The following is a 17,014-nucleotide window of genomic DNA, read 5'->3' as shown; positions in this document are numbered from 1 at the left end:
TTGCAAGAGTGCTTCTCAAATTTGTTCTCTTGTTCGTACATAAAGCATATTAGAAGCATTGTTTTCTGTGAACCTTTTTTATATGGTTTGTATCAAGTGTCTTTTAGTGGTCAAATAAGAACAGGAAATGTGCTTTCAAACAGCAGCTCTGCGTATCAGTTAATCAATAATTCAGAGGAAAAAGCTATGACACTGATCTATATGCTATCATGATTTATCAGCCTCACGTCCACCCTCATGATATTTCATGGATTCCTATTGAAGGTGGATGAATAACGGTGTCCCTTAAGACAGCCCATTTTAAAACCTCACAGTTAATTAGTTGTGCTTATTTTGTGCTCATTCAACCATCCATTATTCAGGTCCAAGGCAGTGTTGTGAAAGTTATTAAGGTGCAGACAATTATTTGCCTTTTTCCAATTCACTTTGCCCACCTTAGTTATTGAAATCTTGTCCAAGAGGCACTCCTACTGTCTCAAAATTAATCCATGTTGCCTTTGGATTACAAATGTATTTTGTTTGATACTTAAATTCACTGCAGAGCTCTACTTCTGTTGCCAAGCAACTCTCTTAAGGTGCACACAAAGGATCATTATAGACTTCTTGGGTGCAACTGTTAACTTTTTGAAAAAGATATACTACCGTTATGTATCGGTTTGAGGCTCATGTTTGTTTTTCGAATAGTTTCAGTAGCTCTGCCCCTTGTGCATTATATTCAATACGAAGCTGTCAGTGTTTTATTCAGCTAAATAGACCTCCTTGCAAAATCATTCTTGCCAGTATATTCACCAAGTCTGGGCTCAAGCTTCTCAGCAGCACTATGAAAGAATCCAGTTGAGTGCCTCTTCTTATGCATCTATCAGACATATGTCTCTAACAGGAGATGACAGCATGGCCCACAGTATTTAAATGGTTCATGGTGCTTGTACTCTGATGGCTACGATATGACATGATGAGCCATAAATATGTCAGATATGACTCAAATGAGCTCTGAAAGGATACGGCAATAGAGTATTCATACTAGATATTCTGCTTTGGGGTTCTGTCTAAAGCCCATTGAGGAGAACTCACACCAAAATTTCATCAGAAGATTAATCATATCTGTCATCAATATCATACCATATCTGTATCAACTTTGTCTAGTGTATTCCCCCACAGTGTTACCAAAGCTGCAGAGGGACTGTGACAAACATATAAAATCTTCTCATATTTCTCAAGTGTTCAAAATGAGACCATGTTACAATATTATAAACAGGGCAGTTTGTTTAGATGTCTTAATAGCTCTCTTTCTGTGGGATTTGGGCTGGATATCAGAAAATAACCCAATACAAAGGAGTATCGAACTTCTCCAGTCAAAATAACTGCGTTCAATCTTTTTTGTACTCGGATCTAGGAAAAAAATGTTTTTTTCTTGCAGCCAAATCACCGCTAGCGTTCTTTAATTATGCAAAGAGCGGCCCGATACTGCAGCAGCTACAATCCAGCAGTATGTCAGTCTGTGGTGTGGTAAAGCAGAGTCCAAATACTTCTTTATTGTACAGTTTTGTATAATTATAAAAAAAATAAATTTTAACTAGACAACATAATGATAATATATTTATATTGTGATATGAGACTAGATATCTCCTGTACGAGGCTGCATTGGAGTAAAGTAGAGTAATATTCTGAACTTGACTGTTCTACAGTAGCTGTTTTATTTGTCATTACTCACCAAGTTATTAAATCCACATTTAGGGGTGTCATGATTTCTATTCTACATTGAAAATCATTTTTAAACAAGTTGTCAATTTCAGTTGTCAAAATCAAGTTCAGAGATTCTTCAATTCTGAATAAATTATCTAATTATAGCCATATGGAATTTGAAAATGTGTATAACAGTTGTCAGGGCATTAAACGAACAAATGTTAATGTTACAAATCAAGACTCCATGGTCTAACAAAGATGTCAGTGCTGAAAAAAGAGATTTGTGACAATCGATTCACTTTACTGATGAGTATTTATCACAAAACAAATTGAGTAAGTAAATACTTTGTGGAAGCAGCAATAGTCAACCCCATAATATCGTCACAATATTTATGCTGAGGTATTTGGTCAAAAATATTGTGACAGTTGATTTTCTCCATATCGCCCAGACCTACTTTCAACACTTTCAAAATGTAATTGTGTGAAAATAGTTTGGATGAGTTTAAGTGGTGGTGGCATTTTACTCAACTCAGTGCTTCCATTCACATGATGGGTATTAAATGAATTACTCTATTGTACTATATCAATAATATATTTATCTATAGTATCTGTATTACTTTGAAGGCTTGAGGTATTGATCCTGGTTTTCATATTTTTTAATCAATATCCAACATCCATTGCCTTGCATGCTGCTGTTGTAGTAAGGGTAAAGCAGGGTGGTAGGATCCAAAAGGAGAAGCGGGTGGAGGTAGGATCTGGGAATGAGAAAAACTGCAGGATTACATGTGCATGTCTGGCAAATGGGCGACGAGGCAGAGGCAGGACTTCATACTTATGTGTGAGTTTGTTTGCACTATGATTGAGATGCAGTAGGTGGATTACAGAGCTCTTCTCACAAAAACACGCTAACTCCTAAAGGCCTCAACACCCAGCAGCTCACTCAAACAAAGTAATCTCTTCATCTGATGATTTTTGATATGTTGTTTTTCTGCCTCGTTTCACTGCGCCGGGCTCTTCTCAATCCCCGGGTCTGCAGAAAGATCAATGTTGAGAACACATCCTGCTTCAGCAGTGATTGGGCGCTTGTAGCCAGAGATGAAAAAGGTCACTATGAATCTAATTAAGCATGATTTTTCAGTTCCTTGATAAGATGGAGGAGCACGAGGGCTCCCCATCCAGTTGCATTGAAAGGATTACAGTTTGAGTGCAAGAAGGAGATGCAGACACACTTCCCAAATCATCTAGCTCTCGGAATGTATTGCCAATCGGGCCATCTCGGATGCAGGGTAACAGATCAAGACAAGCGAGACCATCAGAGATGCTATTAATAGTAACGTATGCACACGCACACACGCACCGAAACACTGCATCGCACACTCATGCACATATTAGAGGATGGCCAGAAAAAAAAAAGTTTTAAGTATGGTTGAAGGATTTTTCCTCCCTCTCCCCAATCCAATTATGTTCCAGTTCAAACAAATGGAAGTATATGCATGCTTCTCAGCCAGATGCTACAGCAATAGAGATATTAACTCTGGAGATGGGAAGTTTGAGAGGCAATAAGGTACCCAGTAGGGGGTGGATATTGAAGATTAATTTTTTCGTGTCTGATTCTTTACTTTTCCCCATCAGGCCATCTTCTTCTCTGTCTGTCTTTCCCTTCTAGTGTTATTAACTCCTGATATGTCTTTCAGAGAGACAGTTTGGTAAATGCTACTTTTACAGTATGTTATGCTACTCTACAATTAGAACGTTTAAATGGGTACATGACATAAACCTTGTTTACTTGAGTTTACCATTCCATGCTGACATGAGTACACTGACAAAGTGTACTGTATACTGGTCCACAGACAGCTATTAAGGTGTGGTGACTGTGCACCTTCTGCTCTGGGCTTAAATACAGTAAATATTGATTGGTTTCGCAGAACTTGAAGCAGCTGCTTGCTTGTAGGCTAAAACAAATAGAAAATGTGCTGTAAACTGCAAATATAAAAAGTAATCCATTTTAGACAAGGCTGTGAATTGATACAACAAAAGCCTTACTTTCAGATACAGCATTGCATTTATTTCAGCAGTCCAAATGAGTGTGTTTCTTTGACCTCTTTCTCCTTATCATCAGTATGGTGGGGAAGTCAGTCTATTGACTTTACTCCTTCTTCGCGTTAGTTTTGCCTTTAAATTCTGCTTCAGTTTTGTTTAGGACCGCAGCTGTTGGAGATTGAATTGGAAACTTGCCCCAGGGACATTATTTAGAAGAAAATAAACTTGCAATTGACCAATTGAAGGGCTTAGAACCCATACAGGCCAAACACACACTGATATCGTAATTTGCAAAACTGCCAAAGCGTCTGCTCAGCAGCATCATAGAGCATGACCAGATGTGATCTGACAAACTTTAGGGCCAATTCCAGACATTTATGTAGAATTTGATTCATCTTGCTTTTGGCATAGAAAATCAGGGACTTCAAGCCCAATGCTGGCTCAAGCTAGCAGTGTTTCAGATCATTTGGGTTTGGCCAAAATATTTATTATACCTGCAGTGCAGTAAGAGGAGCCAGATTAGGATACATTACCCATCATAGTCATGGTAAGAGATGGCTGCTATCATAACCAATTAATTGAGCTCCTTTCACTCCCCTTATAAACAGTAAACTCTACACCAGTGTAGAACTGACTGTTTCTCACCGGAGGAGCTTGTGATGTTCTTGCTCAGAGGTACAGAGCCACACAGTGCAAATATAAGCCACCTCAAATATCCTGCTGAGGTCAGACAGTGTGCGTTTTAAGTTGAAACCACATTTCTTGAAGTATTAAAATCACTGTCACCATGTTTTTCATGCCTCATGAAGGGAATCCATAGTTATGGTGGGAGACGATGATTCTCACAACTACATGATAACAGGATAACTGCTATCTTTGTAGGGTTTCCATTGTGCAGGCAGTTTAGAGATGTGTATGAAAGTTACACAGGCAAACACAACATGCATAAAGAAGAATGTTGCCTGTAACTTTCTACAAAGAACCAACGCCCTCACCATAATCTGTACAAAGACAAGTCTGTATACGGTAAATAGCACAACGTTCCAATCATCTGCCTACTTTCTTGAGTCTTTTCTGCTTTTTATTTTCCCTGCACCTTGCTAGCCTGACTCCAAGGTACAATATAATCACTCTAATTCACAACAGTTCTCCTCTAAATGCAACTGTTGTTATGGATGATGGAAATAAGGCTGCGAATATACTTTGGCCTCCAAGGATGTGTTAATGTCTGGTTCTAAGGAGCAACCAAATTGAAGTGAGTTTTATAAAGCTTCACTCACAAAGAAACTGATGAACCTTTAAATCCGAATGAGTCAACCTGAACTTGAACTCTTTCATTGGGGAAATAAAAAAATGCACTTCACTAATATAGTACTTTGTACAGTATATTAGGTAATAAAAACACAGACAATGAAGGACAACTGCATAAATGTATGAGAGGTCACAATCCCACGGCTCATCAATCAGATGGATGAGCATGTTCAAAATTCACAGCCATTCAGTGTTTAAAACATTGATATTGTAAAATTTCCGTAGTGCGTTATTAAAACTCTTAAATTAAATCTGTTACATTCAAGGGTCAAAATATCTGATGCATAAAAGTGGAAGAATCATCCTGAGTTGTTAAAGACTGGCCCAAAAAAGTATCCACCAATAAAGTTCCTCCTCTGTTATATCAATCTTATTTTTTTTTTTGTAGAATTTCACTCTGCTGCTCTTTTCACTTATTTTTCTGGTTATCTTGGTAACATCTTTGGTAAAGTTTTTTCTAACTTTACCATTTTTTCTTCTTTTCTTTTTCCATTCCACTTTTGCTGATAATAGCTTCTGCAGTTCCTTTCTATCTTCACTTTATGTTCCTCTGACCCCCTTTTCTTCTTTTTCTCTATACTGTGTTCTCTGTTTCTTCTATCTACTTCTTGTATCTCTGTTGGGGGCATTTATTCCTTTCTACAGGGTCTAATATCACATCACTAGCAAACCCCCTCTTCTACAAAATCGCATCCATCCTATAAGGTTCATTTTAAATCTATGAGTTCATATTAGCATATTCAGTCCCCACAGTTTAAGACAATGAGAGTGTCAGTAGAAAGACATGATCATCTATACCCTAAACCAATCAAAAGTTTAATCCTGTGCCCTTCCCAATTAAGTTTTACCACTGATCCTTTCTCTGGCTTCCCATAAGCTCATCCCTCCTCTCCAAAGCTCTCTTGACACCAAAGAATATTACATTTGTGTTTCCCCATTCCATGTTCTTATTGCATTATATCAGAAAAATACCAATTAATCCAAAATACATTGTGTTATTATTATTATTATTATTAATCAACTTGGGCTCACTATGTATGTTAACTTTTATGTAACTCCCATACAAACTTTAATAAATAACTGTGGTCGACATATCAATTGCAATTCGACTGAAGCACACAGAAAATGTTTATCCGATGATAAGGTGAAGAAAACATTGTTAAAGCAACATTCTTCCACACAACTGATACACTTAGAATGTCAGGTGTTTTATTTATTTTCTTCATTTTTATCAACTTGATTATTTCCGCTTAGTGTGGTTTAGAAACAGCATTTAAGATTCCACTTTTGGGACTTTTTTAATGCAGTTGTGTGGTTTTGCGCTTATGTCTGTGTACATGAGTGCCTTCACTAACTGATGCCATTAAACTAGCACAGAACATCTACATCTGGTGTGTATGGACAGAGGTGGTGAGAGTTCAACAATATGTGCTCAGCTCTCAGTCTCAAACTCACACTCCTCTGTCAGAACAAAAGATGTCATGGCATCCCTTTAGAATTACCAAATGGATGCTGGCAGCGGGAACACTTATCCTTGACTCAAGTACCCATCTTTCACAATAACCACATTTTTTTTTCAAAAAGAACTGCACAGTAAGAAAAGGATTTCATTTTAGGACTTTGATTTGTTTTGAACGTTGTGTGTTTGGAACATTTTATGCTCTCATCATACACTAAATGAGCAATTTAGTTCAAACCAGGTCAGTGATGGTGGGAAGTTTATGTGCGGTAGATGTGGCAATAGGACAGGATTATTGTCGGATGATGCCCCGCAGCTGACAGCAGTGAACCGACCAGAATCAGTTTCATACACTGACTTGAAATGTGTTCTATAGTGAGAGGTGTTCTTGTAATGAAAAAAAAAAAGACATCCATAGCTCATTGTGGGACAGAGAGGCTGACGGAGAGCTTTTTGTCGAAGGGTGATGCATTCACACCAGCACTCCCACATCCTGTCATATAGAATGGCGTGAACAGTCAGATTTGTCATTAGATGTGGCAGCTATATTCACACACGGTGGGTCTTGCTGCAGTTATACTTGGTTTTACTGTGACAACATTATGGTATTTCAAGGCCAGCGCTCCCATTGAAAAGAAATCCTCTATGTGGGAAAAAAGAAGAACTCCAGGATAGGCGGCAGTACAGACAGTGAAGAATGTGAATTCAGTCTTGCCTATCAAGACCATTAAGGTCTATGTGATTGTTTTTTAATGCATTCACTCCAGCTTTTTTTTTTTTCTCCATTTACAGTACGTGAACAAAGGGACTTCTGGTCTTTATCCAGCCCTCACCCCCACCCCTCCTCTGTCTGATCACTTCATCCTCCACCCAAACCCATGCTGACTCCTCTGCACTCTTTCCCCCTCCCCGCCTCTCGCTTATGTTCCTCCCTCCCCCTCTCCAGTGTGTCCCCTAGTTTTCTGGTAGCTGTGTCTCTTTGATAATCCAAGACTCTTTGAAGACTCCAATTCCACGCTGCTTGCCTTGGAGCTATTGCACCTACAAAAACAACTGTGTGTGTGTGTGTGTGTGTGTGTGTGTGTCTGTGTGTGTGTGTGTGTGTGTGTGTGTGTGTGTGTATGTGTGTCTGTGTGTGTGTGTGTGTGTATGTGTGTCTGTGCGTGTGTGTGTGTGTGTGTGTGTGTGTGTGTGTGTGTGTGTGTGTGTGTGTGTGTGTGTGTGTGTGCGTGTGTGTGTGTGTGTGTGCGTGTGTGTGTGTGTGTGTGTGTGCAAAGCATAGATGGGATGAGAATGGAAGACATAATGGTGGGGTGGAAAGTAAAAACAGTTCCATATGCATTTCCTTTGCAACTGCTTCAGTCTTTATGGTTTTATGCTTGCTGCATACACAGAGAGGTGCACTTCTTCATTGTCATATTTGTTGGTGCAGCTCATTTTTTCTCTGCCTTCAGAGGCAGCAGCTCATTGATTCCAGCATACACGCCCAAAATGCCAGTGCCAGGATGTATTCACAAAGATTGTAACTAAAAGGAAATTCTAGGTCCCACACTCGGGGGAACTCTCACAGGCTATTAAAGAGTTTACATCCACATTTTGTAAGTAATGCTACAGTTATAACAGAAGATAAACCATAGATTTACTATACACTAGTTTACCAGTCTGTATGCTTATTTACAAAAAGGAGTCCTGTTAGATCTCAACACAAATTGTTGTTCCTCTGCTTTTGTCAGACACTGCAGTGAGGTTACTAAGGAAAATTAGTTGCTTATACTTAAAATGCCACAGTGATCAAAATGTATCATTACTAAAACATTTTCTACCATCCACTTCCCCTTTACTTTGTATTGCTGTCTCCTCCTCTTACCTTTCAGAAAGTCTGGCTGCTCTATGCAACCCTGTCTCTATTTCTCCATTGTTTCAGTCTCAATCTTTAGTCCCTCTTCTTTCATCTTAGTCTCTAGCCCAACCTCTTTGTCTCTGTCATTCTGCCTCTCCTTGGCACTGGAGCTTGCCATTGGGATTTAGACGAAATTGAATTGAATTATGAAGGAATTTCTCCGCAGTACGATTGGCATCATTTCCTCCACACAACAGAACATCATTCTCATATCTCTCAATGTGGGGGAATGAAAATAGGCCGTGCACCATTCTTTCTCTCATCCTTTTAAATTGAATTTTTCATATCACAGGGGCACTGAGACATCAGCCGTTTCCTTTAACATGGGCAGAAAACCCATTTCATAATATCTGAGAGACACATAGCTGTGATTCAATAGGAAAAGTCTGGCTTCAAGCTCCAGTGCACATACGATATTCCTCGACTGAGGATTGATAAACAGGGCAACATAGGTGTTCCTGCAGGTTCAAAACTTGAGGGTATTCCAGTAGAGCAAACCATGCCCTCAGAACTGATTTAAAGCACTCCATTGTAAACACAATGAAATGCTGCTTGTTCTATGAACCTCAAACATTTCTCTTTCAATCTGTCTGTGTGGCAAACTTATAGACATTCTTTAACTTCTGGAGCGTTCCCATTTTACACGTTTACTTTTATTACAATAAAATACACTGCACCCCTGACTGTGTACACAGAAGCGTTGTTTTTTCCAATAACAAATTGCACCCACATTACTGTACAATATACATACATGATTATGTTCAGTTGGTTAGTAAACCATTCACATGTCTTCTTCAAAGGTATGAACACTTCTTGTACTTAATATTCAGAATGTTTCAATGGTCACAGTGACACAGCATAAACAATACCACTCTGTAATAGAAAAAAGGAATTAAAAAACTTGGCAACGCATTCAATATGACAAATTCATAGTTTCCCATTGGACATGGAAAATAACAAGACATTCTATGTAAATACAGTGTTGGGGTGCTTGCACATTTACTGCAAATAGCACATCATCTTTTTTTAACTTCTCTAAACCAATCCAGCACATGTTGTTATTCGTCACTGGAGGATAATAGATAACTGGATTGATTAAAAAAATATAATTTCTATGATTCATTTATAAAAAATTATGCAATATTTCCCTTTGATCCGGATATGTTTTAGCAATCAGTCAGAGTAGCATAAATGGAGATACAATCAAAGTGTTATAAATTGGGGTATCAAATACTTGGGCTTCATATTCTGAGGTTGATGTCTCAAAGATTAGAAGCTTCCTTAAGCTTTAAATCTTAGGTTACTTATTAAATTAATAATAATATCTTTTGAGTTGAGTTATGTTTATTAAATCTACTTCTTATGTTAATATTGTTATACCCCGCTGCCATTACACTATATGGATTGTAGTCTTACCATATGTACCAACCATTAAGCCGCCACTTGCTGTGAAATACAGTGCGCTAGGGAATCATTTCTACAAGGTAGTTAAAGTACAGACAATGGCAGCAAGCTTGATCGCCAAATGTTAGCATACACATCAGTCAAAACACATATTCATACTTGGAAGCATAAGACAGAGATTCAAACAGTAAATCTAACTCACCTTTGACTCTTCTGGAAGTGTGCTCAAAAAGTTTCAGAGATGATGGAAAAGCTCTCCCATCTGCATGAGTACCAGCAGCACTCTGCACTAGCAATTTGTGAGGCTTGGCTGGATGACAGGGCACCTGACGGCAGAATGGTGTCAGGTAGCTCCGGGGAATTCACAGTGGACCGGTGCTGTGGAAGAGCACAACAGCAGTGGGGTCTGCTGTCCCATCAGGGATCAGTGGTGCAAATCAGCAGTGGCGATATTGATGGTCCACAATCACCAAAATGCTATCCTTGTTGCTTAGGCACAGCCATATGCCCCAGGAATCCATTTTTATTCTTTCATTCAAGCTGCAGGCAAATTCATTATTTTTTTTAATTTCAAATCCAATCTTTGGGACAGACTGTCCAGGCTATTATTTGCAAGTGATTAGATATAACCATTAACAATAACCCATCTGCTTCAGTTGCTGTGGAAACGTCATAGGCGTTAGTACATTCGCAAACTGCCGGTGCATTTTTTCAGATACAGACACAAAACAGCAAACTGTAAGCTGGGTGAATAATGGAGATGTATCCTCTCACTCTTCACACATAGCAATATCTAGGCCCAGTGCAGAAGTCCTCCATCACACCAGACAACATTAGTGACAGAGGTGGTTGATATATGTTTTTTGCAGCAGTCGCAGCCCGCTAACAGGGCTAACACCTCTCTGGATGTGACGTCGCTAGTAGGTGATGTTTTCAGCTTCCAGAAAGCAGGTGATGTAAAGGGCAATTTTTAAATCATATCAAACCACCAATATGGATGTGAATGTGGATGGAATCTGATTTTGATAAATGAAATTTTTTTTATATTGTTATTTTATGTCTCAGCCAAATATCTGATATGGGCTGCCAGTCTCAACATAACCTGATATTCCTCATGCTCATGACCTAACTCCCACAGATCATCACTTGTGAACACCTGCTTCAGAATACTTCACTCCTTATCAATTTAACCATGTGGTTTCATGCTAAGTAATGCCATATAGTGTTGTGGTATCCCATTGTTTCTAATATCTGATATGTATTCATCATCAAAGGAAACTCAGAAGTTGTAAAATTCTCCAATAACTGAAATATGGTCTTTATAATTCAACCAACTACAGTAGATGAGATGAGAGGGAAAGAAGGTTTGCTTATGAAGTCAAATGTGTTTTCTTATAGGGTTTTTTATATTACATCAATAGTTCTGTTAATTAACTTTGAGTACCCTCAGCTTACATAACAACCGCAAATACAAGCACATCAAAAGACTTTCAATGCACCTTTTCTCTTCTGTTTTTTTAAACCATTTTGTACCCATGAGGTTGCAGTGAGGAAATAAAGCTGTTTATTCATGTGCATTATGTTCAAGACAGTAGAGCAACATACTTTTTAGAGTGTAAGATCTATGGCACTGAGCTTGAGGCAAATAGGTGGACATACAGCAGCTGTCATTCTAATTTTTTTCTGTTTTCATTTTACAATTTATATAACAAGCACTTTTAATTTTACATGCGACCATGAAATACCTTCATATCATGCATACAGTAATTATTTGAAAAAATAAAAACAATTTTTTTAAAGCGGCATATTTTTATGGCTGAATCGTATTGGTGAAAATGTATCCATGTGTAGCTTGGAATTATTCTGAAGCAATAGGTTCTATATAATATTTCTGGCAGTCTGACAGAAAAAAAAGCGTATCCAAAGGGCTACAGGAGCTTGAGGTAAGGAGTGGATGATTGCTGTTTATTGCTACCTTAAAATGTGTCTTGGTCCCCTCGTAAAGACAGAATCTTGCTGTATCTTTCATCTGCGTAGGGATTGTAATATTAGGCATATAAATGAGGCCATTTTAGCCCGATCTAAATGGGGTTATGAATTCAGATGTCATCGTAAATGTCCCCTCTTTCATTCTCAGCCCCATAGCTTCTTACTCCTACCACAATGCCCAAACAATCCCCCTCTCCCGCCTCCAGTCTCCCAGAATCTAATCCTTCTGCCTGTCCCCTCCAGCCAAAGGGCCGTCCGTGTCTGCCTGACCAACTCCCCACTCCTGCTCCGCCTCCCCTTCCATCCTTCCGTCTTGCCGCATCTTTGCAGCCCCCAAGGCCTGGCAAAGGATTTGTGCTCTGACTAAAAGGAGAATCTATTTCCCATCTCTGAAGCCTTAGCTAGTTATCATACCCAGGAAACATGCTGACTCTCTGGAGTGATGCCTTGAGGAAAAGTTTAAGCAAGAATCCATATTTAAACAACTAAATGCCCCCTAACGTTTAAATAGTCACGGAGCCTCAGCAACTTCCAATCATTTTAAGAATGCACCATTAAAATATATCATATCTGGTCAAGGCACGTGCAAGTTTATTGAAGTATCACTGAAACAATAGCAGAATAACTCACTATTGTCTGGTGCGATAGAGGATCTATCTCTTGAGACTTCCTGTTAAGAAGAGTCTATTTTCACACTCCGTACTTTTCTATTGTATCAATACTATTTATTTTCTTTATGAGTAATGATTTTTTTCCGATCCAATCCGATACCGATACCTGGGCTGAGTGTATTGGCCGATACCCAATACCGATTGAATACTACTGAATGAATGAACCCTCTGCCTTTGCATGTGAGTGAAGGCATCAGGCCTGTTAAAAAAGGTAAAAAAATTAACACAGATAGAAATGTACTTCATATTATTTATTAATAAAGAATAAAGTGTGCATTAGCAGCATAAATTAATAAATAACACTTCCATGTAAAGTGCACTGCAAACAGATGTTTCAAAATGTAGTATAAAATATAGCAGCTGCCTGAAACCCAACAAAAGATGGCTTAAATAACTTGCTGTGTATGATATTATTAATACTTACTAATTACTAATAAATAAAGAAGTGACTGGATCAGAATGCTGGATCGGCCTCATTCATCTGATATCCAATCCAGCTAATTAGTCAATATAATGATAAACAGTGTTTTCTCACTTGCTTAGTTACCTACTTACTTACTGTGCATACATGCACCAATCGAAGAGCATGTTTATTAAAAGGAAAACAAAGGCCATTTTTTTTATCTCACAAAACCTCTCATTGCCCTATTTTTCTTATTTGTGCACCAAGCATGCAAATAACTATCACAAACAAAGTTGTTGTTTTGTATCCTGAATTTTTCATTTTTTTTGTTTGAAAATCTAGCTTAAATCTTACAGATAATTGAGAAGTCCAAGACGGCTTTCCTACTGTCTACTATGTATAATTTATTTATGTGATGATGTAGTATGATGGAGTATGCAGTATGATATGATACGTAACTCAAGTAATCATTATTTAGATGAAAAACCATGAGATGCATCCGTGGAGGGAGGGAAATGTGACTGGTTGAGATGATGGGGGAGATCAGGACAGGTTTCTGGAAACATTTTTTTGTAGCTCAACAACTACAGTAAGAACACAGTGTTACAGCACTTACCTAAGCTCTAAAAGCATTTCTCAATTGCTGGTGTGTATGTACTAAAAATTTGTTTGCCAGAAAAGTGGTTGAATGGTAGAAAGCACAGACCTATGGTATTGATCCGGGCTGACTCGTGCAGCAGAGGCAGTCCTGTTCTGCTGTATCAGTGCTTTCATGACTTTTACGAGAGGGGCTTGTGTGTGTGGGTGGGCGATTTCATGTGCACCGTAAGGAGTCATCTTTCTGTTGTGGATCGGTTTTAAGTAGCCATTAGTAAACTGATCTTAGGAAGAGGAAATTTAATGGTCTCCTAACTGTATTTACAAGCCATTCAATTTGATAAAGGGTGTGACGTTGAATGATTTATTATATGCCACTCTGCTCCTCTTCAAGCTATCAAATCAGGATTTTATCAGTATTTTCATTCATTCATTTACTCTTTCATTATTTTGTGCAATCTCATCAAATTCTAACAGCCAAAGCAGATCTAATGATATATTTTACTAATGGCAAAATAGTGACTATCACAAACTGTATTTCCAAAGCTCTGTTTTATTTCTGTTTGTAAGCCTAATTTAGATTTCTAGGGATTCCTTTTTAGTTAAAATACTGCAAAAAAAATTGTCTAGCTTTCCACTCGGTTAAACATCAAAAGCTGTGGAAAAGGGAAATATTAAAATATGGAGATAGGAAGTAGCTCACTGGGGCTACTGATTAGTGTACCAATCATTGTCATCTGAATTAATTTGGCACTAGGAGATTTCGAAAATGAAACTTTTGTCTGACTAATAACGATAATAACAGCAATAATAATACTTTTCACATTGTCACTCTCTGTGACAACTTATGACACTTTCTTAAATAATGTTTGTTTTCACTTCTGCGTGGATGTATAGACATTGTCTCCAAGTATAGTTCTGTCTTTATACATCTAAATACATAGTCTACATCTATCCAAGTAAATGTTCTGGGTATAATTATATAAATGACTGACAGTAATTCACATTTCTAGTGAGACACTTTTGCATTGTTATTTTCTCCGTACTGTACATCTTGTACTCCACCTCCGTCTGGAGCTCTTGATAAGATTGGCAATGAATATACATGCATAATTATTTAAGAAAATAATTATGAGGTGTATAGAGTTTGACATCACATACAGTATAAACATACCAGGATTATTTAAAAAAATGTATTGTAGTTTAGACACATTCTTTGAAAGTTATCGAGCGGTATATTTTCTTAGCCATTATATTTGGCTTACACATATATTGTAATAATGCTTTATATATACAGTATCATACAGCATATTAAAACACACGCCCCTTATTTAGGTATTTCAATTTTGTGGATATTTTAATGTGTATGTGTTAAATTTATGCTGCTGCTAATTTCCATAGTGTCATTATTGAAGACTGTGTTCATATATTTCTACCTTATATAATCTGCAGAACAATAACAGAGCAAAAGACTGTTTAATATTTAAGAGTGTTTAATATTTAATACTATTTTCTGACTTTTGCAGAGTGAACTTTAAAAGGCCAGTACAATTCAGAGGGTAGTCTTAAATGGTAGATTTTTGTGCTGAAACTGTTACCATACAACCTGCTGGGTGTCTCCATTGAACCATCAAACAAAAGGAAAAGTGTAGTTGAAAAATACTTTCCTTGTGTTGAAGATGTTCATTTGTTGTCTCTGTTTTTTAGCATCCCCATCGGCGAGTGACCTTCTCCACTACCAACCCTGTGCAGGACCTGCAGGACGCCTCTCAGCACAGCTACTATGACAGCGGCTTGGAAGAATCTGAGACTCCCAGCAGTAAGTCATCATCTGGTCCTCGCATCGGACCCCTGACCCTGCCTGAGGACCACTATGAGAGAACCACTCCAGATGGCAGCATTGGAGAGACTGAGCACCCTGAAAACGGTACGGTGACAATCCCCTCCATTCTGTCGTGTATGCTATGAATATGTATTTAAATGTAAATTACTCTAATAGGCTTTTTTTTTTTTGTGTGTGTGTGTATGTGTGTGTGTGTGTGTGTGTGTGTGTGGTCGTGTGTGTATGTGTGTGTGTGTGTGTGTGTGTGTGTGTGTGCTGGCAATGTTTGTTGGAGATTTATTTTTGTGCTCTGGCTATTCTAGAGTGGAAATGTTGTGGCACCTGTGACGTTGACTTGCTGTGTTTGTCGACGACTGTGAGAAATTTTATTGGATTTTAAGCAGATCTTTGCTTGTGTGGGAGGGTGTGTGGGCATGTATGTGTGTGGGATCAGGGCTGGAGTTTGCAGGGTTTCCATCCTCCCCATCAGTAGGCCCTCTGTCAGACTTTCTTAATGACCCTCTCAAACAAGTGTGCTAATTAAAAAGCCCAACTAATGAAGCATTTGCCCTCTAAATAAATCAGAACCATGACATATGTGCAGACAACCCTGTGTTTACTCTAAGCATTTCCTTGCAACTAGCTTGACCCAAGTTACACTCCAGCTTAGGTGTGCAGGAGCCATAATTTCTAGGCTCAGTAATCAATCCACAGGCTGAACAGGCTGAAGTGATGGTCTCAGCATAAGTCTATATAAAAAAAAATCATAGCCAAAGCCAACTGCTATTCAGTGAACTGTGTATCATAACAATTATTTTGCTGCCTTAAGCTGCCAAACATAATCCATTACCTGTCATGTAACACACTATGATAAGTGATTCACATGGTGTATTACCAGTCATTATAGCATTTTGCATTGCACCGCTCTCTGGATTAGACACTTTTACATGGTGCTCACCAAGAACGTCTCGCCCTTCTCCTTATATTTGTATATCATTTGTTTGTTGTATTAATGTATGGTTTTATCTCAAGAGCATGTGTGGTTTAAGGGTAAAATACGGCTTTAACTGCCCCATACAAAATGGGGAATGAATCAGTCACTTTGTCACACAGATTTATTTATTGTCAGTGGACCTGCATATTCTACGTGCAGGGAGAGATTTCTGGGTTTTTTGTTTTGTTTTTTTATAAGAAAAAGAAACTATTTAAATCTCAAGCACTCCCAGTTGCAAAACGTCGCAGGATCAAAGGCTAAAATGTGTCACCGTCATGCCAAAACAGCAGATAACAATGTTCTATTATTAGTATAGCAGCTTGCGTTGTGATGCATTGCCTCTTTACTAGAGAGCTGTGTTGGATCTCATTAGCTAGCTTATTCATCTGTATTGCAAATGTTTATTGTTTATTAATTTATGTCAATTAGTGACACCATCATTCAAGGATAGGAGGGGGTGGTGGGTGTGCAGGAGTGGAGAAGTCCTGCTAATACAACAGTTCCCTCTGGCCCTATAGAGGTCAGAGATTGCTTACCATCCCATTTAATAGATACATTTAGTCACCCTCTATACCGGCTGGCTGGACAGGAGCCAATAGTTGACTATTTCCATTTGCTCTTTGCACTTAAGACGTGTAATATATGCTTTTCTTTTTCCTTTTTCCATTGTTGTAGCTTATTATTGTGTTTCTCCCATCTGCAGAAAACAGGTTTTGTCATACAGGGCGCTCTTTGTTGTCA

At 38.3% G+C, this 17,014-nt stretch overlaps 1 protein-coding gene across 1 annotated transcript in view; it reads left to right on the top strand.

Moving 5' to 3' along the window:
* Window positions 1-17,014, top strand: part of pcdh1a (protocadherin 1a) — a gene marked incomplete at its 3' end in the record, with an annotated part of 77,276 nt that overhangs the window by 42,716 nt on the left and 17,546 nt on the right. Inside the window, exon 3 of the mRNA XM_083926518.1 lies at window positions 15,165-15,384. Coding sequence (XP_083782644.1) covers window positions 15,165-15,384 — 220 coding nt within the window. The remainder of the gene's footprint in view (window positions 1-15,164; window positions 15,385-17,014) is intronic.

This window comes from Echiichthys vipera (genome assembly GCF_963691815.1).
Source record: "Echiichthys vipera genome assembly, chromosome: 14".
NCBI classification, from domain to species: domain Eukaryota; kingdom Metazoa; phylum Chordata; class Actinopteri; order Perciformes; family Trachinidae; genus Echiichthys; species Echiichthys vipera.
The sequence above is the reverse complement of the archived record's forward strand: the minus strand, read 5'-3'. Positions and strand labels throughout refer to the sequence as shown.